Source organism: Hordeum vulgare, chromosome 7H, assembly GCF_904849725.1.
Source record: "Hordeum vulgare subsp. vulgare chromosome 7H, MorexV3_pseudomolecules_assembly, whole genome shotgun sequence".
Taxonomy (NCBI): Eukaryota; Viridiplantae; Streptophyta; class Magnoliopsida; order Poales; family Poaceae; genus Hordeum; species Hordeum vulgare.
In genome coordinates, this window is record NC_058524.1 from 218,975,499 (window position 1) to 219,002,469 (window position 26,971).

The 26,971-nt window shown below is 47.5% G+C and overlaps 1 protein-coding gene across 1 annotated transcript; it reads left to right on the forward strand.

Moving 5' to 3' along the window:
• Positions 1-9,038: 9,038 nt before the first annotated feature.
• Positions 9,039-13,862, forward strand: LOC123410372 (biotin synthase, mitochondrial). The gene is made up of 6 exons (XM_045103311.1): positions 9,039-9,341; positions 12,212-12,391; positions 12,553-12,659; positions 12,817-13,022; positions 13,127-13,266; positions 13,444-13,862. The coding sequence occupies exons 1-6, from the start codon at positions 9,138-9,140 to the stop codon at positions 13,747-13,749; spliced, it is 1,143 nt and encodes a 380-aa protein (XP_044959246.1). The 5' UTR covers positions 9,039-9,137; the 3' UTR covers positions 13,750-13,862.
• Positions 13,863-26,971: the final 13,109 nt, after the last annotated feature.

Sequence of the window (26,971 nt, forward strand, 5' to 3'; positions counted from 1 at the left end):
CGAGCTGTGCTATGGCAAAAGACCAAAGTTGTCGTTTCTTAAAGTTTGGGGATGTGATGCTTATGTCAAAAAGCTTCAGCCTGAAAAGCTGGAACCCAAAGCGGAAAGGTGCGTCTTCATAGGTTACCCAAAAGAGAAAGTTGGGTACACCTTCTATCTCAAATCCGAGGGCAAAGTGTTTGTTGCTAAAAACGGAGCTTTTCTCGAGAAGGAGTTTCTCTCGAGAGAATTGAGTGGGAAGAAGATAGAGCTTGACGAGGTTGTCGAACCTCTCATCCCTCTGGATGGTGGCGCAGGGCAAGGGGAAACCTCTGTCATTGCGACGCCGGTTGAGGAGGAAGTTAATGATGATGATCATGAAACTCCGGTTCAAGTTTCTATCGAACCACGCAGGTCGACGAGACCACGTGCTGCTCCAGAGTGGTACTGTAATCCCGTCTTGTCAATCATGTTGTTGGACAACAATGAACCTGCAAATTATGAAGAAGCAATGGTGGGCCCAGATTCCAACAAATGGCTAGAAGCCATGAAGTCCGAGATAGGATCCATGTATGAGAACAAAGTGTGGACTTTGGAGGTACTGCCTGAAGGCCGCAAGGCTATTCAGAACAAATGGATCTTTAAGAGGAAGACGGACGCTGACGGCAATGTGACCGTTTATAAAGCTCGACTTGTGGCAAAGGGTTTTTCACAAGTTCAAGGAGTTGACTACGATGAGACATTCTCACCCGTAGCGATGCTTAAGTCCGTCAGAATCATGTTAGCAATAGCTGCATTTTTCGATTATGAAATCTGGCAGATGGATGTCAAAACGGCGTTCCTTAACGGTTTCCTTAAGGAAGAATTGTATATGATGCAACCCGAAGGTTTTGTCGATCCTAAGAATGCTAACAAGGTGTGCAAGCTCCAGCGATCCATTTATGGACTGGTGCAAGCATCTCGGAGTTGGAACAAACGCTTTGATGAGGTGATCAAAGCATTTGGGTTTATAGAAGTGGTTGGAGAATCTTGTATTTACAAGAAAGTGAGTGGGAGCTCTGTGGCGTTTCTAATATTGTATGTGGATGACATATTGCTGATTGGAAACAACGTGGAGTTTTTAGAGAGCATAAAGGATTACTTGAATAAAAGTTTCTGTATGAAGGACCTAGGAGAAGCTGCTTACATTCTAGGCATAAAGATCTATAGGGATAGATCAAAACGCCTGATAGGACTTTCACAAAGCACATACCTTGATAAAGTTTTGAAGAGGTTCAAAATGGAAGAGTCCAAGAAAGGGTTCTTGCCAGTTTTACAAGGTACGAGATTGAGTAAGACTTAGTGCCCAGCAACTGATGAAGATAGAGAGCATATGCGCTCCGTCCCCTATGCTTCAGCCATAGGTTCTATCATGTATGCAATGCTGTGCACTAGACCGGATGTTAGCCTGGCCATAAGTATGGCAGGTAGGTTCCAGAGTAATCCAGGAGTGGATCACTGGACGGCGGTCAAGAATATCCTGAAGTACCTGAAAAGGACTAAGGAGATGTTTCTCGTATATGGAGGTGACGAAGAGCTTGCCGTAAAAGGTTACGTCGATGCAAGCTTTGACACAGATCCGGACGACTCTAAGTCGCAAACCGGATACGTATTTATTCTTAATGGGGGTGCGGTAAGCTGGTGCAGTTCCAAGCAAAGCGTCGTAGCAGATTCTACATGTGAAGCGGAGTACATGGCTGCCTCGAAGGCGGCTAAGGAGGGTGTCTGGATGAAGAAGTTCATGACGGATCTTGGAGTGGTGCCAAGCGCACTGAATCCAATAACCTTGTTCTGTGACAACACGGGTGCCATTGCCTTAGCAAAGGAACCACGGTTTCACAAGAAGACCAGACACATGAAACGACGCTTCAACCTCATCCGAGACTACGTCGAGGGAGAGGACGTAAATATATGCAAAGTGCACACGGATCTGAATGTAGCAGACCCGCTGACTAAACCTCTTCCACGGCCAAAGCATGATCAACACCAGAACTGTATGGGTGTTAGATTTATTACAATGTAATTCGCATGATGATGTGAGGGCTAGATTATTGACTCTAGTGCAAGTGGGAGACTGTTGGAATTATGACCTAGAGGCAATAATAAATATAGTTATTATTATAATTCCTGTATCAAGATAATCGTTTATTATCCATGCTATAATTGTATTGAATGAAGACTCATTTACATCTGTGGATACATAGACAAAACACCGTCCCTAGCAAGCCTCTAGTTGGCTAGCCAGTTGATCAAAGATAGTCAGTGTCTTCTGATTATGAACAAGGTGTTGTTGCTTGATAACCGGATCACGTCATTAGGAGAATCACGTGATGGACTGGACCCAAACTAATAGACGTAGCATGTTGATCGTGTCATTTTGTTGCTACTGTTTTCTGTGTGTCAAGTATTTTTTCCTATGACCATGAGATCATATAACTCACTGACACCGGAGGAATACTTTGTGTGTATCAAACGTCGCAACGTAACTCGGTGACTATAAATATGCTCTACAGGTATCTCCGAAGGTGTTAGTTGAGTTAGTATGGATCAAGACTGGGATTTGTCACTCCGTGTGACGGAGAGGTATCTCGGGGCCCACTCGATAATACAACATCACATACAAGCCTTGCAAGCAATGTGACTTAGTGTAAGTTGCGGGATCTTGTATTACAGAACGAGTAAAGAGACTTGCCGGTAAACGAGATTGAAATAGGTATGCGGATACTGACGATCGAATCTCGGGCAAGTAACATACCGAAGGACAAAGGGAATGACATACGGGATTATATGAATTCTTGGCACTGAGGTTCAAACGATAAGATCTTCGTAGAATATGTAGGATCCAATATGGGCATCCAGGTCCCGCTATTGGATATTGACCGAGGAGTCTCTCGGGTCATGTCTACATAGTTCTCGAACCCGCAGGGTCTGCACACTTAAGGTTCGACGTTGTTTTATGCGTATTTGAGTTATATGGTTGGTTACCGAATGTTGTTCGGAGTCCCGGATGAGATCACGGAAGTCACGACGGTTTCCGGAATGGTCCGGAAACGAAGATTGATATATAGGATGACCTCATTTGATTACCGGAAGGTTTTCGGAGTTACCGGGAATGTACCGGGAATGACGAATGGGTTCCGGGAGTTCACCGGGGGGGCAACCCACCCCGGGGAAGCCCATAGGCCTTGAGGGTGGCACACCAGCCCTTAGTGGGCTGGTGGGACAGCCCAAAAGGGCCCTATGCGCCTTGGAAAGAAAATCAAAGAGAAAAAAAAGAGGAGGTGGGAAGGGAAGGAAGGACTCCCACCCACCAAACCAAGTCCAACTCGGTTTGGGGGGGAGCCTTCCCCCTTGGACTCGGCCGACCCCCTTGGGGCTCCTTGAGCCCCAAGGCAAGGTCCCCTCCCTCCCACCTATATATACGGAGGTTTTAGGGCTGATTTGAGACGACTTTTCCACGGCAGCCCGACCACATACCTCCACGGTTTTTCCTCCAGATCGCGTTTCTGCGGAGCTCGGGCGGAGCCCTGCTGAGACAAGGTCATCACCAGCCCCCGGAGCGCCGTCACGCTGCCGGAGAACTCTTCTACCTCTCCGTCTCTCTTGCTGGATCAAGAAGGCCGAGATCATCGTCGAGCTGTACGTGTGCTGAACGCGGAGGTGCCGTCCGTTCGGTACTAGATCGTGGGACTGATCGCGGGATTGTTCGCGGGGGCGGATCGAGGGACGTGAGGACGTTCCACTACATAAACCGCGTTCACTAACGCTTCTGTTGTACGGTCTACAAGGGTACGTAGATCACTCATCCCCTCTCGTAGATGGACATCACCATGATAGGTCTTCGTGCGCGTAGGAAAATTTTTGTTTCCCATGCGACGTTCCCCAACAGGTCCAACACCATGGATGTTCGGAGACGATGATGGCGCTACAATGTCGGGGATGGTCAGAGAGGGTGTTTTGTTTTGGGATGGCTTTTCGAGTATGATATGCATTGCATGCCACTTGAGGTGACCAGCAAAGCATTCTGAAAGGGGTTGCGGCTCATCACCCTCTTTCATAATGTTTTGTGGTAGAATCAAACTATGGTAATTTGGGAACACCCTGAGCAAACAAGCCTTTCGCGAATTATCATCTAATTTGTTGTTGTGCATGCCATTTCCTATAAAGTTTCTAGCTTTTGCAACCTCCAACAAGTCGCCACTAGTACTCGGTTTAGCTAGGAGAGCGCAAGGAAGTTGTTCCTCCAATGAATGTGGTGACCCACCATGACTATCCATGACATTACTGATCGAGGAGCTTCTGATCTTTGTGGGAGCAAGGGGAAGCGACGTATGGGTATCCATCGTTTTTGGCATATTTTGTCGACCCTTTGGACTGAATATGCTTTTGAACCTCTGCCAGTAAATCAGGTAACAGTTCCTTTAACCTTTCGTTGACCAACTAATCTATTTTGTCTTTATCCATTCCTTATTTTCCTGACTTAGTCATCCTTTTCTTGGGGGGATAGTAGGCATGCCAGAAAGTACCGTCGGCGCCGAGCTTACGGTCTCTTATGGGCTCTCTCTTCCTTTGGAGGGCGTACAGAATTGGGTCGGATGACCACCTTGGGGCATCTGGCGAATCTTTATAGCTTGATGTGTTTTTGGTAAAAATTGTGTGCATGAAAAAACTAATATTGTTTAGGGACTGCTCCTAAACATATATGATGGTAAGTGTGGTTGTATAGGCTAATTATGTACCGCTCTTTCGCCACCTCAGGGTCCTTGAAGTAGTAAAATCCAGTTTTTTATTAAGAATCGCTAGGGATCGAAAATATTTCTTGGCACACGGGTCCAGGATATTACCGAGTCGTGTTGGTTGACCTTGTGAAGAAAACATAGCCTCGTGCTTATCCTAGATTGGTTGCTTCCCTTCATAACCACGAGTGCATAAATTGTGGTTCCCTACTGTTTGGCTCCAGAGTTTTGCAAACTTCTCTTTGTCCTATTTGTATGCTTACGAGTCTCGGTAACCAAGGAACTCTTTCCATTTGTCATTGGTAGTACTAGGTTATAGCCTTTTGATTTCCTCTAAATCATACATGTCGTCGAGTAGCTTATTTGCACGATATTTATTACTCAAGGCCTTGGTGAACACCCACATGGCATGGATTTCTGCAAGTGCACTGTCTTGGTTGTTGAACTTGAAAAATATCTCTCATCTTTCCTAACAGGGGGTTTGACCAGTGTTTGTTTCTTGGGCCCCTTAAGCATCTAGTGTTGATGCCACATTTTTACGGGCGATGGCACCCAGGACGTTACCCCATTTTGTTGCATTCTTGATCGGACTAATGAGTCTCCCTTCTTTGTTAGTTCGTTTTATTACGTAAGTTGTTGTAAGCACCTTATTCCGTGACCTACTCTCATGGTTGACTTTCCAAATCAGCTTCTGCACCATTGAGGTCTTCTTCCTCTTCATCATCATCCAACTCCTCTTCGAAACGTTGGCCATCTTGCACTTACTCTTCAACAACATGTGAATCTTCTTCCCCATATAGCCCTTGATCTCCAGCACGATCTGTATCCTCGTGAAACTCGTAAGCATAATTTGGCTCATCCTGTAGGGAAGTCAAAGCCTCACTGGAGACATGTATGTCTTGCCATCTTTTATCTGCAAATTGGAGATTGCATTCGTAATGAGTAAATAAAGAATTAAAAATTAATAAAATATGGCAACATGAGTGCTAAAAAGAGACATATTAAGTACCAGAAATTCGACGAAATGGAAAGAAATCAACACTTCGTCAAAACTTCGGCACTCGTTTCTATTCCGTGTAGAAGAAGACAACGAACCGCAATGAAATTCGGCACCGGAAATCGCCATTTTACCAAAAAATATGACATATACTTTCCTAAAAATTGGACGTATTGAATGACAGAAATTTGACGAAATGGAAGTGAATCAACATTCATCAGAATTTTGGCGCTCGTTGCTATTCCCTTTAAATCAAACCGTGAGCATCGACATATAGCACAAGCAATTTGTATAATATCCATTCATCATAGTAAAACATCACGTGAGCACAAACATAGAACAAGAAATGAATTGAAGTCATTTAAAACAAATGAACATATATAGCAGAAGCACCGAATTCAAGCAATCGAGGGCAGCGGTGTGTAGATGGCCGATGAGCCATTGGTGCGGGTGGAGGCACGCCGTCGGATGGGTATGTGGAGATGGTTGGAGGTTGCCGATTCGTTGGTGCTGGCGGAGGCGCACCGGCGGAGAGGGGTCAATGGAGAGGGCCGAGGAGCAGGGGGTGGCCGAGGGCGCGTGGACCGCCGTTGGTTGGAGGGGGAAGATGGATGAGGGGGGAGTGGCGGAGCGTGTCGGGGCCGCGGCAGCGATGCCGGCGGTGCGCATTGCCAGTGCATGCAGCTGGCGATGGCGTACGGTGTCGATGCTTGTGGGGGCCCACGGATCATGGTGACGTTACATGGAGGGGGGGTTGGTTGTGTGGGGAGTTCAGTGCCTTGATTTGGGTGGGTGGGGATTAGGCGGTGCGGCCAACCGCGCGGACATATTTTTTGTCCAATCCCGTATGCAAATTTGATTTTTTTGTTGCAGTGGTGGGTGTTGCCCAACGCCCACCACAAGTGGTTGACTCACAAGTGGCGAGCGCTAAGCATCACCCAACACACCTATGTTCTGCCAAAACTGAGCACCCGACAAAGATAACTAGTATCGGTTTCCTATCAGCACTCGCCACTGCTCTGCCATCTACGTGTGGCGGGATCTAGGTTATACCCGTCATTGGATTACTCAAAGAAGTCCCGCCCAGGAGATAATACCTATGACGGGTAACTAAACATGCTCGCCACTGTTACGCTCTTAGTTATGGCGATTGGTTTTTGTTACTCGCCACTGGTCGCTTTCAAAAATAGTTTTCGCAGCTAGCATAGTGCGCCCGCCACTAGTTGGGCTCCACATATAAGCCCTTTCCTAGTAGGGGGAGTGCCAAGTAGTTGAAAAGGACTCATCATGGATTTGTTTGCTTGACTGGATCTTTAGGTCCTATTATGGTAAGATGTTTGAATATGATAAATACTTGAGTGATTGGGGACATGTATATTATATCATGAGTATTAGTTGGTATTACATGAAAACATTAGTGCATGAAAATCAATAGTAATTTTGTCTACACATTTTGATGTTACTTACTTGTTATCAATTATAATATTATTGTTTTGAATCACTTATCATAAACGTAGTGCCTATGTGAAATTATGCCATGATCATAGTCATAAATATTGCAATCCTTTTAATTGCCCGACTGTAATTTGTTTACCATATCACCTGTCTGTTTTCGAGAGAGTTGTCACTAGTGAACCTATGACTCCCAAGTCTATTGTCAATCAATATAAACTTCTACTCCCTTCGGTCGTTTTTACTCTGCATATAAGATCCGTCAGAAGTCAAACTACCTAAATTTGACCAACATTTACAATACAAAATCAGTATCATTAGATTTGCCATGCATTCAATTTTTATATTGTATACCATTAGCATTGTAGATGTTGATATATTTTCATATAAATATGGTCAAACTTTTCAAAGTTTGACTTCACTCAATTCTTACATAATTGCTTCTTTGTTTGCCTCTTGTTATTTGCTGTTTCACTATATATCACTAATTTTTTTTTGCTTTTAAGTTTGTAAGTAGCGATACAAGGGACTTGACAACCCGCTTGCTACGTTGGATGCAACTATTTTATTTTGTTTGTGTGCGCGTGCTGCTTATCTTGTAGCTTGAACTCCTACTAATTTGATTATTAACTGAGGAAATTTTTTGCTGCTATTTATATCATCTTTTCTGTTTGAGAAAATACAATAACTCACGCGGGAGTAGCGCTAGCAAAAATCAACCACTATGGTCCTCTCTTTTCTCTCTCTCCTCTTAACCATACACCACACATCACACACATAAGTCTAACCAAAAGCAATTATATCCCCACCCCTATCTCTTCTCCCAACCAGATAAATGAGGATTAATTTATGAATAACATTGGATGGGCATCTGTTTGCAAACCATGTCGGTGCCTGTTCAAGGGCTAGGATTAAAGACGCCCTAAATGCGCTATGCTTGCAGGAACACGACAAACTGCTAAGAACATGATTAATAGTATAACCAACAACCGGCTATACAAAATTATCATGCCAATTATGACCAACCTGATAACTCACTAGTATAGTAGTTACTCATATCAATATCAATGTACTATATCATTAACATGTGATTCATTTTTGTCTCATAAAGAGTGTTGGAACTCGTGTTATAGTTGGTGTAAGTCTATATCCTTATCCTTTTCTCTTTCATTCAACAAGGACATAGTTATAAAGATCGGGAATTTAAGCTAGTTAAAATCAGTCGTACTCAAAATGAAATTGCAGATTTTTTAACTAAATTTGCAAGGAGGGAATATTTAACCAATGTCCGGTTTCAGGATATCCCAAATGGTGTAGCAGTTCTAGCTGGATATTGTAATCATGTTCTAAATTAAAAAAAGCTCACTGCTTAAGCGCAAAATGACTAAACATAAATATTTCATTTCTCTTTTAACTAAACAAATATATTCATTTAAATTCTTATAACCTATTTATGTCCAAAAGTATAATTCTACACCCGGGCTCAAATGCTCTTGAAAATAAAAAAACCTGAAACTTTTATATGACATATTTTAAGAAATGTTTGTTGTACATGCAAACTTTTATCACGAAATCACATTGGTACAAGTCGTGGCAAAAAACAAAATCAGAGTTACAAAATAAGTTTGAAAGTACCATTTTCGGAGCATCGGTTTTGTTTTTTTACCACGCCTTATGAATTTTTGCATACGCTCCAAATATTTCTTATTTTACACATTTTCTTAATCTTTTTTCCAATTTGCTGTTCACCATGAGTTTTTTTTTTGACATGCACCATGAGCATTTGAGCCAGGGTGTAGAAACTCCACATCTTATTTGTACTTCCGTCCTAAAGGTGCAAAATCACACTCTCGCTTTCCAACACAACTCCCTCGGCAGTATCGCCTAGTGCAGCAGCGGCTCCGTTCCGGCCAGCTTTGCTCGCCGAGCCGGCCATGATGCTGCTGCTCGCGCGCAGCCTTCGCTCCCGCGTCCGGTCCCCCTTCGCCTCCGCCGTTAGCGCCGCGCCCTTCTCATCGGTATCGGCGGCCGCGGCGGAGGCGGAGCGGGCGGTGCGGGACGGGCCCAGGAACGACTGGACCCGCCCCGAGATCCAGGCCATCTACGACTCCCCGCTCCTCGACCTCCTCTTCCACGGGGTACATACTCTCTCACCCCCCCTTTTCCGTCTGCGTTCCGTTCCAAGTTGGTAATGTCCCCGATTTCCTAGTGGTCTCGTGCTCTCGGCTCTAGATTTGCTGCCAAGGTTGCTCCTCAGCGACCTCTCGACTGTGGCGGGTAGACGACCAGCTCCAGTTGGGCTACTTGTGACAGCGTGGCTCGTTTTTGGATTAGTTTGCTAGGAGGAGCTTGGGGAGTGCACCTAGAGGTATTGCCTTTGGGGGAGTGACTCTTTCTGATTGGTAAACCAGGATTATCAAATATTTGTACACAAGTTCCCTTTAATCTTAATATAGATATTGTGCTAGAGGCTGCTAGCATCCGCTGGCCCATGTATTTAACGTACACATCCATGTCCAGCTAACACCACTTGGAATTATTAGTTAAATAGTGTTAATCTGCCACCGAACATTCTTTAGAGTCAGCATGGTGGAAATTAGCTTCAACCTTTTCACTTTGGAGCATTTTAGAAGTGGGAATTCCCCATCATTGACAGTGGTGTCAAGTTGAGTGGGATTTCATACTTGATGTCCAATATTAGCACAGGAGATATTCTTGGTCATGATTGCTGAACAGTTAAAAGTTGTGATTGACGCAAAGCACATTACTAAGTAGCATTGATAAAGTTTTTTGGGGCCTTGTAAATGGTTTGGTGTTGCCAGTGGTAGGTAACAACTTTCTCTCATTATCTAACAGTGTCAGAATTTGACAGCTTAATTCCCAGAGAAGATTTTAAATCGAATATTGCATAATGTCTTTCTGTGAAATTTTGTCATAAGGACATTTAGGGAGTATAATCTGGAAATTTGCATCAAGGATTTTACATTCAGAGTATTTGGATGTGTGGGATTCAAGACTATCAAAAGTATCTCCTTTAGGAGTATTTATATGGTGGGAATGGGTTTGTGAGGTACTGAAGGTCATATGCTATGTACTTGGAAAATATTTTTCATAAATCCTCAGCTGTCCACTATTTGATAGTAGATGGAAGTCAGTAACAAATTTAGCATGAATAATGCACAAGTCAAGGTGTTAGGTAATAACAACACTATTTATTTCATGTAATCTGTAATGGTTCTGATCAACAGGTGCATCCCAGCTTGTAAGCATTGTCTGCACAACATGAATTGGTACGCTTGGTGTCTCTGTGTTGATTATGATGCAGTTTGGTTTGTGTCCTGAGTTGCGTGCCTGGTAAAAAGTAGTGCCTGGAAGTAGCCTGGCGTGGAGCTACTTTCTGCCTGATCAGGCATGCCTGAATATGAAACGTTTGGTTGGAGGCCACGAGCCTGGGCCTGAGAGAACACGTGAAAGACAAAAATGGTGTAGTAGTTCATAATACAAAACGTCATATCATTTGCTAATTCAAGGGTTATGGTGTCCCAGGCCGCTCTTGCTCTCACCAGGTGCGAGCAAAGGGATGCCTGGCCCAGGCTAACTAAGCTGCCGGGGCGCCAACCCAGGCTAACCAAGATAAAGTTGCATCCAAGCCAGGCCAGTTTATACTTGTCCAGGACAGCAAACAAACATTCACCAGGCACATCTCAGGCAGGCTCCAGGCCAGGCAATCTTTTGCCAGGACTCCAACCAAACTGCCCCTATATGTAGTTATGTACAGAAGAGACATACAGGATGATCATTCCACTAATTAATTGTTCTATTCAGCACATTCATCACATTTTCCTGTAGTGTCATTTCATCCTAAGGAGGACTTATTAACTGTGTTCCTTTGGAGTCGAACATCCTTTGTTAATCTGCCACCGAACATTCTTTGGAGTCGGCATGGTGGAACTTAGCTTCAACCTTTTCACTTTGGAGCATTTTAGTAGCGGAGATTCCCAATCATCGACAGTGGTATCAAGTTGAGTGAGATTTCATACTTGATGTCCGATATTAGCACAGGAGATATTCTTGGTCATGATTGCTGAACAGTTAAATGTGGTGATTGACACAAAGCACATTACTAAGTAGCATTGATAAAGTTTTATGGGGCCTTGTAAAGGGTTTGATGTTGCCAGTGGTAGGTGACAACTTTCTTTTATTGTCTAACAGTGTCAGAATTTTACAGCTTGATTCCCAGAGAAGATTTTAAATCGAATATTGCATAATGTCTTTCTTTGAAATTTTGTCATAAGGATAGTTGTGTCTTCCAGGAAATTATATCTTCTCGTTGGCGTGTTCATATGGATTTTAGATGTAGCGTTCGTGTTGATAATTTTGTCATAAGGGTAATCTATTTATTTACTTTGTAAGCTGTATTCTGTACTCAAGGACATTTAGGGAGTATAATCTGGAAATCTGCATCAAGGATTTGACATTCAGAGTATTGGATGTGTGGGATTCAAGACTATCAAAAGTATCACCTTTAGGAGTATTTATATGGTGGGAATGGGTTTATGAGGTACCGAAGGTCATATGCTGTGTACTTGGAAATATTTTCATAAATCCTCAGTTGTCCACCATTTGATAGTAGATGGAAGCCCGTAAAAAATTTAGCATGAATAATGCACAAGTCAAGGTGGGTAATAACAACACTATTTATTTGATGTAAATCTGTAATGGTTCTGATCAACATGGTGCGTCCCAGCTTGTAAGCATTGTTTGCACCACATGAATTGGTAAGCTTGGTGCCTCTGTGTTGATTATATGTAGTTATGTACAAAAAAACACACACACAGGATGATCATTCGACTAATTCATTGTTCTGTTCAGCACATTCACCACATTTTCCTGTAGTGTCATTTCATCCTAAAGAGGACTTTTAAACTTTGTTCCTTGTAAAAAGGAAAAACAGATCTTACTTACCTTGTCTTCAAATTTAACCAGATAATACTGTCATCTTTTGTAGGCTCAAGTCCATAGGAATGTCCATAAATTTAGAGAAGTGCAACAATGCACACTTCTTTCAATAAAGACTGGTGGGTGCAGCGAAGATTGTTCATACTGCCCACAGTCTTCAAGATACAGTACCGGATTGAAGGCTGAAAAATTAATGAAGAAAGATGCCGTCCTAGAAGCAGCTAAAAAGGTACTGTAACGATTTCCTTGGGGTGGGAGGTGCGGTGCGCGCGCGTGTGTGTGTGTGGGGGGGGGGGGGGGGAGACTTCGGTGTATGGTTCATTGAAACATTGGCTGGCCCACATAGATTCGTATTCGTCATGTTCCTTCTTCTGCCCTATTACCTCTTAGGCAAAGGAGGCTGGGAGCACCCGATTTTGCATGGGAGCCGCATGGAGAGAGACAATTGGCAGGAAAACAAACTTCAACCAGATTCTTGAATATGTCAAGGACATAAGGTACTTATCGAAAAAGCTAACATGGTAGAATTAGTGTGTATAACATATTTGATCACAATGCATAGCATTTGAGGAAATATTAGGAAAATGCATTTTTCTTTATCATATATCTATTTTTAATATGTTGGTAGTATGCATTGGATAAATATCTGTGCAGAGGTATGGGCATGGAGGTCTGTTGCACCCTGGGCATGCTAGAGAAACAGCAAGCTGAAGAACTCAAGAAGGCTGGACTTACAGCTTATAATCATAACCTAGATACATCAAGAGAATATTACCCGAACATTATTTCTACAAGATCGTATGATGATAGATTACAGACTCTTCAGCATGTCCGTGAAGCTGGAATAAGCGTCTGCTCAGGTTATTGTGCTTAAATCACTGATAATTCTAACTTCCATTGTTATATATGTGTCTTTTCTTCTATATTAAAGAAATAACTTGATATACCGTTTTCCTGTTTGCAGGTGGAATTATTGGTCTTGGAGAGGCGGAGGAAGACCGTGTAGGGCTGTTGCATACACTGGCCACTTTGCCAACACACCCAGAGAGTGTTCCTATCAATGCATTGATTGCTGTCAAAGGCACGCCTCTTCAGGATCAGAAGGTATGTTACTGTTGATTATTTTCTGTAGGTTAAGATGTCGAAAGCTATTGTAAAACAGGCTTGGATAACCTCAATTGTCAATTGGGTACAATGTACAGAACATAACGAGCTTCACGCGAAGATTATATGCTGACTTATTTGTAATAATTGCTTTTGCTAACTAATGCACAATACCAGCCTGTAGAGATATGGGAAATGATCCGCATGATTGCCAGCGCTCGGATTGTGATGCCAAAGGCAATGGTGAGACTTTCGGCAGGGCGAGTACGGTTCTCCATGCCAGAGCAAGCTCTCTGCTTTCTTGCTGGGGCCAACTCGATCTTCGCCGGTGAAAAGCTCCTGACAACTGCAAACAACGACTTTGATGCGGACCAGGCAATGTTCAAGATCCTTGGCCTGATTCCCAAGGCACCGAACTTTGGCGATGAGGAGGCCACCGTGGCATCATCCACGGAGAGATGTGAGCAAGCCGCTTCGATGTAAAATGTTGGTATAGATTCTCGAGACCACATCCGGTGCAAAACTGGCACCATTATCTCCAGCTAGAGCTTTGTACTGTAGGGATCATGATATTTTGTACTCCCTCCGTTCCTAAATATAAGTCTTTTAAGCGATTTCATTAAGAGACTACATCCAAAGCAAAATGAGTGAATCTACACTCTAAAGCATGTCTATATACATCCGTATGTAGTCCTCTAGTGCAATCTCTAAAAAGACTTATATTATGGAACGGAGGGAGTAGTAACTTCAGATACATCGAAATAAAATAGGAGGGAGTAGTAACTTCAGATACATCGAAATAAAATAGGGGGTTCTCTGCATGGCGTTCCTGGGATGCGGTCATGCGATGTTATTTTCATTCAGCCAGGCTGCTGACATGTAATCTGACGGCACGGCACACCTAGAAGAGGAAATAGTTCAGGTTACAGACCTTGTAACACAAGGAAAATGTAGAGAAAAAGAAGAATACAGAGAAACCATCATAGGGGTGGATTATCAGTCAAGATCTGTGTCTAACTCATTTTCTCCAAGCATTTCCACTATTGAGAGGTACATGCAGAGAGTTGGTGGTCTTGCTTGATCATCGACAAACTTGGATCTTCGTGTTGAGCGATGTCCTGAAAAACTCGACGGTTAGCTGTGGCCGTGCTTCCCTTGTCCAGAGCCGTTCTTGAAGCTCCTCACCTTGAGGCCTCGCAGCTACTCTGCGTTGGCGCCGTTCTTGAAGCTCCTCACCTTGAGGCCTCGCAGGTACTCTGCGTTGGCGCGTTGCTCCGCGGGTGGGCTACCGAAGCGTAGCATATCTACGTTCCCAGGTAAATCTTGAAAAGGTGACTGATGAACTGCGAACCGTTGTCGGTAATGATGCGATTGGGGACGCCGAAGCGGCTCACGAGACCCTTGATGAACTTGACGGTCGACCTTGCGGGGATGGTGCGCACGGGCTCCTCCTCCGCCCACTTGGTGAATTTGTTGATGGCGACGTAGAGGTAGCGGAAGCCGCCCGCGGGAAGGGCCCCGGTATATCCAACCCTTTGCGTTCTTGAAGCTCCTCACCTTGAGGCCTCGCAGGTACTCTGCGTTGGCGCGTTGCTCCGCGGGTGGGCTACCGAAGCGTGGCATATCTGTGTTTCCAGGTAAATCTTGAAGAGGTGACTGATGAACTGCAAACCGTTGTCGGTAATGATGCGGTTGGGGACGCCGAAGCGGCTCACGAGACCCTTGATGAACTTGACGGTCGACCTTGCGGGGATGGTGCGCACGGGCTCCTCCTCCGCCCACTTGGTGAATTTGTTGATGGCGATGTAGAGGTAGCGGAAGCCGCCCGCGGGAAGGGCCCTAGTATATCCAGCCCCCAGACCGCAAAGGGCTAGGAGAGCGGAATGGTCTAGAGGCCCTGCGCGGGCTGGTGGATCTGCTTGGCGTGAAACTGGCAGGCCTCGCAAGACCGGACCAGCTCGGTGGCGTCGTCCAACGCTGTATGCCAGTAGAAATCTGACCGGAACGCCTTACCTGCGAGCGTGCGCGAGGAAGAGTGGTGCCGGCAGTCTCCTTCATGGATGTCGACTAGCAGTTCGTGTCCTTGCTCCCTGAAAATGCACCGCAGCGCGACATCGTTCGGGCGCCTGCGGTACAAGTCGCCGTCTTGTAAGCAATAGGTTGAGGCTTGTCATGCTACGCGCTCCACGTCTTCCTCCTTTTCCGGCAATGCGTCGTGGAGTAGGTATGCCCTGAGTTCCCGCATCCAGTCATCGGTCTGTGCCTCCATAGCCAGGAGCAGTCGAGCCCCTAAGGCTTGGCCGCAGTCCAGAGCCCCCGAAGGCGGTGCTGGGGGAGCTCCTCTTCCCGGGGTGCCGGGCCCTCAGTTGACGGCGTCGCGGAAGGCTTGAAGAGTCGCTCCTTGAAGACGCCTGGCTCCTGCGGCTCGCGATGCGAAGCTCTTTTAGCAACGCCGTCCGCCTCCTTGTTCTCGCCACGCGGGACGTGCTGCAGCTCCAGGCCTGTGACAACCCGATGCCGACGCCCAGAAGATTCCCCTTTATTTCCGTTTCCGTCGTGTGATTAGATTTATTCGTTGCATCGTCATGTAGTTTGCATCATCGCATCATGCATGGCATCATGTGAACTGTGTTATTTGTCGGTGTTGCTTGTGAGTGCTTTGTGAGTGTGGCGTTGTTCATTGGCGTGACGAGAGTGGGTGCAACAGAGCCGCTTCAAACCCTGTTGCACCGAGGACGTAAACCTTCTCTCCTCTCTTATTCTATTTTTGTGGTGGCGTAAAGGATTTCAGTCATTAAGCCCCCGTCTAAAAATTCGTCTTCTTTTAAACTGTCTTTTTATTAAATGTGGGGGCAACCCCTCTGGGTTTCGTTATTTTACCTTTGTTTATTTTTTAAAACAAGAGACCCATTTCTTTTAAGGGGTTTGGTTTTATTCTTTTGCAAGAAAAGGGGTTATTTTTATTTTCTTGTTAAAAGAGTTTTATTTTAATTCTTTTAAAAAGGGTATTGTTTTTTTTAATTCTTTTAAAAAGGGTTTTGATTTTTTAATTCTTTTAAAAGGGGTTTTTATTTTAATTCTTTAAAAAGGTTTTATTTTATTCGTTTTTAAAAGATGCCCAAAACTATTTCTTATAGTGGGGTATGTTTTTAAGTAGTTAAAAGACATTTTCTTTATTTTAATTTTTTCTGTTAAAACCTTTTCTTGTGAGTTTCTATTTTTTTTAAAAGGAAAAAAGTAAAGTTTTAAAAAAAACCCAAATGGGGGAGGAGCCAGCCCAGGCCAGCCGGCCCAAGGCCCAGCCTCCCCTCCCTGACCTAGCCCGCTTCCCCCGTGCGCCCTCGCCTCCTCCCTCGTCCTCCCCCTCGCGCGAGCCCTCGCCTCGCCCCTCCTGCCGCCGCCTCCGTCTTCCCCTCGTCCCAGCGCCACCTCCCGGCCCGTCCTCGGCAGCGCCGCCGGAAGCCGTGGCCTCGCCGGCCTCCCTTCCGCGTCACCTCGCCCTTCGCCCCTGCGCCCGGTGCCCCGCGCCGTGCCGCGCGCCGCCCTCCTCCTTGCCGCGGCTCCCGTCGCCGCTTTGCCCGCTTCGTTCCCCGCGCGCCTCCATGCCCTAGGTCGCCGCCGGTCATCCTCGCCATGGCTGCCGCCTTCCGCGTCGTCCCCGAGCTCGCCGTGTTGCCGCCTCGCCCGCCGGTGCCTTGCCCGCCGCCTGTTGTGCCCCACGCCTTGCCGATCTCGTCTCGCTGCGCCGCGCCCACCTCCAGCCGCCTGCTCGCCGGTTGCCCCTGCCTCGCAGCACCTCGCCCCCCAGCCCCGTCGCCCGAGCAGCTCCGCCCCGCCTGCGCCGTGGCCTGCTGCCGCCCGTCGCAGGAGATGCACCTCGCCGGCCTCCTCCTCCCGAGCCGCGCCTCCCCGTCGCCGTGCTCCCCTCCCGAGGTCCCTGTGTTGCTGCGCTGGTGCCGAACATGTAGTCTGCGCGCGTTGCTGCTGCCCTGCTTGCCTGCAGTCGCCGGTGCTGCTTGCTGTTGCTGCTGTGTGCTGTAGCTAGTTGCTGTTGCCGTTCTGTTCCTCTTGCTATAGGCTGCTGTAGATTGATGATGCGTGCTTGCTTGCTGTCGAGCTGTGCTGTTGCCGAATCTGGCTGCTGCCTGCCGCTGCCAAATTAGCTGCTAGCTAGTTGGTTGTGTTACGTGGCTTGCTGAATGTTGCTAGGCCGCCGTCAGCTAGTTGCTGCTGTTTGCCTGCTGCCTGCCTTGCTGCTGCCAGCTTGCCTGCTACCGTTGTGTGCCGATGCTAGTAGCTGCCTGATGTGTTGTGGTTGCCTGCCGTAGCTTGCCGTCAATTGTTAGTTGCTTGCTTGCCCTACTTGCCGTGTCGCTTGCTTGTGCTGCCGCTTGCCGTCGCCGCGTGCACCATTCCCGCCTGCCGTGTGTCGACGACGAGCTCGCCGAGTACCACGTCGCCCTCGACGACCCCCGGAAACGAGTTCGACTTCCTCGACGTCGCCGAAGACCCGTGATCGACTACCGACGCGAAGACCGTGCACCGACGACAAGAGAACGACTACCGTCGACGAGACCGTGTACCACTACTTCAACTACAATCTTGTCTTGCATGTTCTTGTGTCGTAGCTCCGTTCTAAGTCCGACGTGCTGTCGACTAGGTTGTCATGTAGGTTCGTCGCTTCACCCTTGCCATGTTAAACAACATTAACTTTGCCGTGTAAATAATCGAGAGTGAATTAAATAATTAATCGTGGAGTTTCGTCGATATGTAACCCGTTGCATATCGAGCTTCACTTAAAGTGTAGTGTTTGCGTGAGGTGAATTGCCATGCCATCCCGTGCAATGATGATCTGGTCATGCATCATGGTAGGTTTTGCATCATGTTGTGCATCGCGTGGTGAATATCTGTGTTGATGCTTGTTTCCGGTTTGCTCCGTCTCGATAGAGTTCCGCAAGCGTGTCAGAATGTGAGGACTCGTTCGACTACGTTGGTTCGCCGACCTCTCGGAGTTGTTCTTCTTCCAAGCGGGATCTCAGGCAAGATGATCATTTCCCCAGATACCATTACTATCATTGCCATGCTAGTTATTTCGATGCTATCGATTATGTCTCGTTGCCTACCACTTGTTAAATATCAGCCTCTTAACAATGCCATAATTACCTTCAACCTGTTCGACCTAGCAATCCACTGATTGGCTATGTTACTGCTTGCTTAACCCTGTTGATAGCGTTGCTAGTTGCAGGTGCAGTTGCTTCCATGTGAAAGCATGGGTTCCTTGTTATATCACCATATTTAATGTTATTTAATTTAATGCACCTATATACTTGGTAAAAGGTGGAAGGCTCGACCTTTCTAGCCTGGTGTTTTGTTCCACCTTTGCCCCCTTAGTTTCCGGCTACTGGTGTTATGTTCCATAAATGAGCGCTCCTAACACGATCGGGGTTGTTATGGGGACCCCCTTGATAATTCGTTTTAGATTAAAGCTGGTCTGGCAGGGCCCAACTTTGGTACTACATTTGCCTAATAACTAATGAACTGCATAGGGAGTAATTAACCCGAGGAAATTTAATCAACCCCCGGGCCAGTGCTCCTCATGAGTGTTGGTCCAAAACAGAGCAGCTTATTAACGCTACCCGGGGCAACTCGACGTTTGGCGTGGTAACCATCGCTCATCCGTCGTGTCCTGAGAACGAGGTACGCGACTCCTATCGGGATCGTCGACACGTCGGGCGGCCTTGCTGGATTAGTTTTACCTTTGATGGAATATCTTGTGCATCGGGATTCCGGTGATGCTTTGGGTAATCTCAGAGTTGAGGTTTTCCACTAGGGAATCCGACGAGATCGCGAGCTTCATGATTGAGGATTTCTATGCGGCTTGTGGTAATTTGTGATGGACTAGTTGGAGCACCCCTGCAGGGTTAAATCTTTTCGGAAAGACGTGCCCGCGGTTATGTGGCTACGTGGAAACTTTGTTTAACACTGGTTCTAGATAACTTGAAGTTAACTTAATTAAAATATGCCAACTGTGTGCGTAACCGTGACTGTCTCTTTCGTGAGTTCCTTCTCCGATCGAGGACACGGTGGGGTTATGCCTGACGTAGGTAGGTGTTCAGGATCATTCATTTGATCATCAGTAGTTCACGTCCGTTATGCGTAGATCTTCCCCCTCTTTTTTCTTGTACTCGTAAGTTAGCCACCAAATATATGCTTAGCCGCTGCTGCAACCTCACCACTTAACCATGCCTCACCCATTAAGCTTTGCTAGTCTTGATACCTTTGTAAATGAGATTGCTGAGCCCCCTGTGGCTCACAGATTACTACAACACTAGTTGCAGGTACAGGTAAAGGTTACTTGACGCGAGCGCGTTGATTGTTCATTGGGAGCTGCTTCTTCTTCTTCTTCTTCTTCTTCTTCGATCTAGGATGGGTTCCAGGCCGGCAGCCTGGGTTAGCAAGGATGGACGTCGTTCTTCTTTTGTCGTTTGTTTTCGTTCGTAGTCGGACCCTGCTCTTAGTCTTGATGATTATGTAATGTACTGATGTAACTCTGATGTAGTTTGTGGCGAGTGTAAGCCAACTCTTTATATATCTCTTCTTTTCAGTACATGTACTTGTAACGATATCCATTCTTGCGACACGACAAGATGCGCTTCTATCCCTGACGAGGCCCTCGTGCCAAATTGAGGATAGGGTCGCATCTTGGGCGTGACAAGGCCCTGAAACTGTTTTTCAATCTTACGTACCTCTTGCAAATACGCCTCCATGTGCTCGTCCTTTGGCGTGAACTCTTTATTGGAGAAGTTGACGAGGAGCTGGGAGTCGCCCATGACGGCGAGGCACCGGACCCCCAAGGCCACCGTCGCCTTGAGGCCCGCGATGAGGCCCTCGTACTCCGCTATGTTGTTGGAGACATTTTCCCCACTCTGGAAACAGAGTTGTACAGCGTAGCGGAGCTTGTCTCCTGTCGGGGAAGTGAGCATGACTCCAACCCCTGCTCCCCTGCGCGTGAAGGCTCCGTCGAAGTGCATGGTCCATCCCTCGGGCGCTTCGTCGCCGGGAGCAAGGGATTAGCTCCCTTCCAGCCTCCAGTCCGGTGCGTCTGTCCACTCCGCCACGAAGTTCGCCAGGGCTGCCCCTTTGATGACCCTGATCGTGCTAAATTCAATGTTGAAGGCCTGAAGCTCGATGTTCCATTCGGCAACCCTTCCCGCCGCATTTGGGTTGTGGAGGATCCTCTCTAAGGGGTAGGCGGAGACGACCTTGATTGGATGCCCCTGGAAGTAGTGGCACAGCTTGCGCAAGGCGACGAGGAGCACCGGGAGGAGCTTCTGTTGCATGGGGTAGCATGAACGCGCGTCCCGCAGTACCGTGCTGGCGAAGTACACTGGGTGCTCGACGAGGATGCGGCCTCCCGAGGCACCCTGCCCCTCGACGAGCTCAGGAGGTTCGGGCATCTCATGGTCCGGAGGGGAGGCCAGGGCCTCGAGAGGACCAAGAATTTCATGACCCGACCCAACGGTTGGGGCCTCAGGTCCTTCAACTTGGGAGGAGGGTGGAGCTTGTGAGTCGTGCGAGCCCCCAGACTCCGCAAGTGGGGGCCCGCCGGAGTTCCCTGAAGTGGCGCCCCTGTCGGCTCGCTCCTCCCCTACTGCCACCAACGCGGCGCTGGCGGAATGGGGTTGGCAGCAAGGTATAGAAGCAGAGGTTCCCGCGGGCGAGGCGCCACCATGACCGGTGGGCTCGTGAGGTATTACTTGAGTTCATCGAATATTGCGTCGGCCTCCGGGTTCGACTCGAAAGGGCCCTTCCTTTTCATGATCTTGAAGAAAGGCAGGGCCCGCTCACCGTGCTTGGAGATGAAACGACCCAAGGAGGTCACACACCCTGCCAACTTTTGCATTTCCTTGAGGGTTGTGGGCGCGCTCATCTTGTTTATGGCATTGACCTTCACTGGGTTTATCTCGATTCCCCGGTGCGACACCAGGAAACCGAGCAGTTTGCCCGAGGGAACCCCGAAGACACATTTCTCGGGGTTGAGCTTAAGATTTACCTCTCTTAGGCTGGTGAAGGTCTCTTTCACGTCCTCCACCAGGGTTTTTGCCACCCTGAACTTTACCACGATGTCGTCGACGTAAGCTTCTGCGTTCCTCCCGAGCTGTGGCCCAGAGCGATATGCACCAGCCGTTGGAAGGTTGCCCCGGCGTTCCGCAGACCGAAGGGTATGCATTCGTAGCAGTATACCCTGCAAGGAGAGAGGAAGGCCGTCCTCTCAACGTCCTCCACCGCCATCTAGATCTCGTGGTAGCCCGAGAATCATCCAGGAAGCACAGGAGGTCGCACTCCGTGGTGGAGTCCACGATCTGGTCGATGCATGGTAGCGGGAACGGGTCCTGAGGGCAAGCCTTGTTGAGGCTCGTGAAGTCGAGGCACATGCGCTCCTTCCCGCACTTCTTCTGGATGACCATCGAGTTGGCCACCCACTCTGGGTAGCGCACCTCCCGAATGACCCCTGCCTCCATCAGCTTGCGGACCTCCTGAGCGATGAATGCCTGCTTCTCCGGAGCCTGCCTGCTTGCCTTCTGCTTCACCAAGCACGTGTTCGGGCACACCATGAGGTGGTGCGCAATAATGTCCCTCAGGTCCTCCACCAGGCCAGAGGCGCTCCAAGCAAACGCGTCCTTATTCGTCGTGAGGAAGTCCACCAACGCCTTCTCTTGGTCTTGAGGCAGGTTGGCGCCAATGGTGAAGGTTGGAGCCGAACTTCCTTCGTCCACCGATACTTGATTTGTTTCCGCCTGGTTCCGAGAGAACAACTGCTTCTTCTTCACGGGCGCGACATCTGGGACGTTTCCAGAGTCCTCTGGGGCGCGCCCCCGAGGTTGGTTCGCGTTGCGGTCGCGGTCTTTTTGGGGAGCACGAGTACACGAGATGTGTCCTTGACGTCCCCTACGACGGTGAGTACGCCGCCGCTCCCTAGCATTTTGACGACGTTGTAGCTCGGGTGTGTTGCCACCATGAACTGCGTGAGGGCGGGGTAGCCGAGTATTGCATTGTACGGGAGGTGTATGTGGGCGACGTCGAAGTTGATCTGTTCGGTGCGGAAGTTGGAGTGGGTGCCGAAAGTGACGGGGAGGTGAATCCGTCCCATAGGGGCAACAAATCTGGCCACCACCCCCGAAAAGGGCTTGGAAGGCGCAAGCCGCTCTTAGGGTAACTGTAGCACGTCGAAGGTTTCTACCGAGATGACATTGAGGCTAGCACCGCCGTCGATGAGGGTCTTGGAGATGGCCACGCCGCATATGGTCGGTGTGCACATCATAGGAAGTGCCCCAGCGGCCGTTGTGGCCTTGGGGTGATTGTCGGGGCCAAAGGTGATGCTGACCTCTGGCCATATGCGGTGCTCCACGGGCTTGGGTCTTGGATGAACCGCCCCCTCGCGTTGTAAGAAGTGCTTGACGTGACAGTCGGAAGGGGGCACCTGCAATCCGCCGAGGATGTAGGCGACCGCAGGGGCAGACCTGCTCGCCCGGACGCCGTCCATCACCGGGGGTCGGCGGTTATCGGTGGTCGCGCTCGCCATGAAGTCGTCGAGTCGAGGTCTGGCCCTTGATATTAGCATGGAGGCTCCAACACGCGCCCCCTACCTGGCGCACCAAATGTCGGATTTCGGGCTCCGCAAAACCCTTAAGATTCGAACTCAGGGCCGCGCACGGAGACCACTTGAAGCTTTGGTTCACCTGACTCGCTACTCGATGGACAAGGTAGAGAGCTCACTCGATGGTGAGGAAGACAAGGAACATGACAGTTTACCCAGGTTCGAGCCGCTGAGAAGCATAATACCCTACTCCTGCTTTGGTGGATTGCCTCTCGTGGAGGTTGGTGGATGAACTAGTACAAGGTTTGGAGCCTCCGGAGGCCCCTCGGATGCGTTCCGGGCTCTCAGTGGCTTGGTGGTCTATGAGTGGTGAAAGTGAGCGGATGAATGGATTGGCCACCCATTACGAAGTAACCTATCCTCTATACATAGTGGCAGCCCTGATCCTCTTTCCTTATCATTCGGGCGGGAAGGGGTCCCACAATGGCCGATTTTGAAGGGGAAAGGGGAACATGCTCCCCTTGTCCAAAAGTAGTCTTCGCCTGTAAAGTGGTTGTCGACGCGACAGGGATGGGTCCGGCCATGATGTCCGTCCTGCTGGCAGGCGGTTGTGGCCTTGTTGCACCAGAATGGAAACCTTTGGAAGATGCATTGGGAACCCGCGTATGTCCTGGCCCCCTTTTCACTAAAGGGGAAGCTTCACCGTCCTGCAGACCGCTGCTCGCATGTCCTCCTCCGCGTCATCCTTGACTCCCGAGGCCGGGTCCTGCCTTGGAATCTTCGCCGCTCCAAAGTGGTCGTGAGGAGGCCCCCCTGCGGGTCATGACGTTGTTCCTTCTCGCGAGGCTTGGCCCCTCGTGAGGGACTTGCCTTGAGTGGCGTCGTGCCTGATTGTGAATGGTCGATGAAGTGGGTCAGCCCTGAGTTGTAGGCAGGCAGGTCTTGGTACTAATAACCCACAAGTATAGGGTATCGCAACAGTTTTTGAGGGTAGAGTATTCAACCCAAATTTATTGATTCAACTCAAGGGGAAGCCAAAGAATATTCTCAAGTATTAGAAGTTGAGTTGTCAATTCAATCACACCTGAAAGATTTAGTATCTGCAGCAAAGTATCAGTAGCAGAGTAGTATGATAGCAGCAGTAGCAACAGTAACCAGTAGCAGCAAAGTGACAGCAGTAGCAGCAAAGTAACAACAGTAGCAACAGAGTAACAATAGCAGCAGTGACATCAGTAGCGACAAAGTAACGTAGCAAGGACCAGAAGGAAAAGACTCGTAGGCATTGGATCGGTGATGGATGATTATGCCGGATGCTATTCATCATGCAACAGTTATAACACGAAGAGATATGTAACTAGCTCTAGTTCGTCAATGTAATGTAGGCATGTATTCCTATGTAGTCATACGTGCTTAGGGAAAAGAACTTGCATGACATCTATTGTCCATCCCTCCCGTGGCAGCGGGGTCCTAATGGAAACTACGGGATATTAAGGTTCTCCTTTTAATAAATATCTGGACCAACGCATTAACACTTGGTGAATACATGAACTCCTCATACTATGGTCATCTCCGGGAGTGGTTCCGGCTATTGTCACTCCGGGGTTGCCGGGTCATAACACATAGTAGGTGACTACAACTTGCAAGATAGGATCAAGAACACACATATATTAGCGACACCATAATAGGTTCATATCTGAAATCATGGCACTCGGGCCCTAGTGACAAGCATTAAGCATGGCAAAGTAGTAGCAACATCAATCTCAAAACATAGTGGATACTAGGGATCAATCCCCATCAAAACTAACTCGATTACATGATAGATCTCATCCAACCCATCACCGTCCAGCAAGCCTACGATGAGATTACTCACGAATGGTGAAGAGCATCATGGAATTGGCGATGAAGGAAGGTTGGTGATGATGATGACGACGATCTCCCCTCTCCGGAGCCCAGAACGGACTCCAGATCTGCCCTCCAGAGGAAGAATAGGAGGTGGCGGCGCCTCCATATCGTAAAACGCGATGAACTCTTCTTGATTTTTTCCGGACGAAAGAGGCTAAGTAGAGCTGAGATTGGAGGCGGTGGAGCAACGTGGGCCCCACAAGCCTGCCAGGCGCTGCTAGGGGGGGGCACGCCTGGTGGGCTTGTGGGCTCCACGCTCCACTTCCTCCGTTGATTCTTGTGCCAGTATTTTTTATATATTCCACAAAAATTCTTCGTAAATTTCCAGGTCATTCCGAGAACTTTTATTTCTGTGCAAAAAGAACACCACTGCAATTCTGCTGAAAACAACGTTAGTCCGGGTTAGTTCCATTCAAATCATGCAAATTAGAGTCCAAAACAAGGGCAAAAGAGTTTGGAAAAGTAGATACGATGGAGACGTATCAACTCCCCCAAGCTTAAAACCTTGCTTGTCCTCAAGAAATTCAGTTGACAAACTGAAAGAGACAAAAGAAAAACTTTTACGAACTCTATTTGATCTTGTTGTTGCAACTATGTCTAACTCATAACCATAATTTCAGCAAGATCACAAGCAAGTAACACCTAGATCTCACGGTAAACTCATATCAGTGACATAATCAACTTGCGAGAAAATTATAATAAGTTTCAAACGTCAACACTTCAATCAAGACAAGCATGAAGCAGTGTAAACAGATGGTATCTCGCTAGCTCTTTCTGAGACCACAAAACATAAATGCAGAGCACCTTCAAAGACCAAGGGCTGACTAAACATTGTAATTCTTGGCAAAGAAGATCCAGTCACAGTCATACTCAATCACAGTTAAAAGAAAAGCATAAAAATGACAGAGGTGCTCTCTAATTGGTGCTTTTGTAAGAAGAGGATGACTCACAAGAACATAAATAGACAGGCCCTTCGCAGAGGGAAGCATTGATTTGCATAGGTGCCAGAGCTCAAGCTTTGAAAATAGAGATAAATATTTTGGGTGCCATGCTTTCATTGTCAACGCAATAACCAAGAGTTTTCACCATCTTCCGCGCTACACATGCTATAGGCGGTTCCCAAACAGAAAAGTAAAGTTTTGACTCCCCCACCACCGATCAATCACACTCCACGACTAGCCGAATACTCGGGTGCCGTCCATACCAACATCAATCCAGGGGGAGTTTTGTTTGCAATTATCTTTTCGATTTGAGCATGGAACTGGGCATTCCAATTACCGGCCCCTTTCTCGTGAATGATAGTGAATAAACACATATCGAGGATAACACGCCTAGCATGGAAGATACTGATAGCCCCCTGTCGCCACATGAGCGGTTCGGGCATGCAAAACAGATTATTTCTTGAAGGTTTAGAGAGTGGCACATGCAAATTTACTTGGAACGGCAGGTAGATACCGCATATAGGTAGGTATGGTGGACTAATATGGAACAACTTTGGGTTTATGGAAGTGGATGCACAAGCAGTATTCCCGCTTAGTACAAGTGAAGGCTAGCAAAAGACTGGGAAGCGACCAACTAGAGAGTGACAACAGTCATCAAAATGCATTGAGATTAACCAACATTGAGTGCAAGCATGACTAGGACATAAATCACCAAGAACATGAATATCATAGAGGCTATGTTGATTTTGTTTCAACTACATGCGTAAACATGCGCCAAGCCAAGCCACTTGAATTATTCAAAGGAGGATACCATCCTATCATACTACATCATAGTCATCTCAAAATTCATGTTGGCATCCAAGACAAACCATTATAAGCTCTTAGCTAATTAAGCATGGCACCAGAAACTATGATCTCTAAGTTGTCATTGCAAACATGTTTCTCTCACAACAAAGCTGAATCAGGAACGATGAGCTAGTCATATTTACAAAAACAAAATAGATCGAGTTCATACCAGCTTTTCTAGGCTCACTCACTTCATCATATATCGTCATTATTGCCTTTCACTTGCACAACTGAACGATGTGAACAATAATAAGCTTGCTTGTGCATTGGACTAAGCTGGAATCTGCAGGCAAACACAAAGGAGAAGACAAAGTAATATGGCTCTTTGACAGATAAACATATATGCATGCGAGAGCCACTAAACATTGTAACCATGGTCTTCTACCTTGACCCAAAGAAAAAGAAAACTAATTACACG

Bases quoted from the DNA above. Each gene is read 5' to 3' on its own strand.
- LOC123410372 (XM_045103311.1), top strand. From the start codon at position 9,138: ATGATGCTGCTGCTCGCGCGCAGCCTTCGCTCCCGCGTCCGGTCCCCC. The intron at 9,342-12,211 runs GTACATACTCTC...CATCTTTTGTAG, and splicing joins TCGACCTCCTCTTCCACGGG to GCTCAAGTCCATAGGAATGT. The intron at 12,660-12,816 runs GTACTTATCGAA...ATATCTGTGCAG, and splicing joins GAATATGTCAAGGACATAAG to AGGTATGGGCATGGAGGTCT.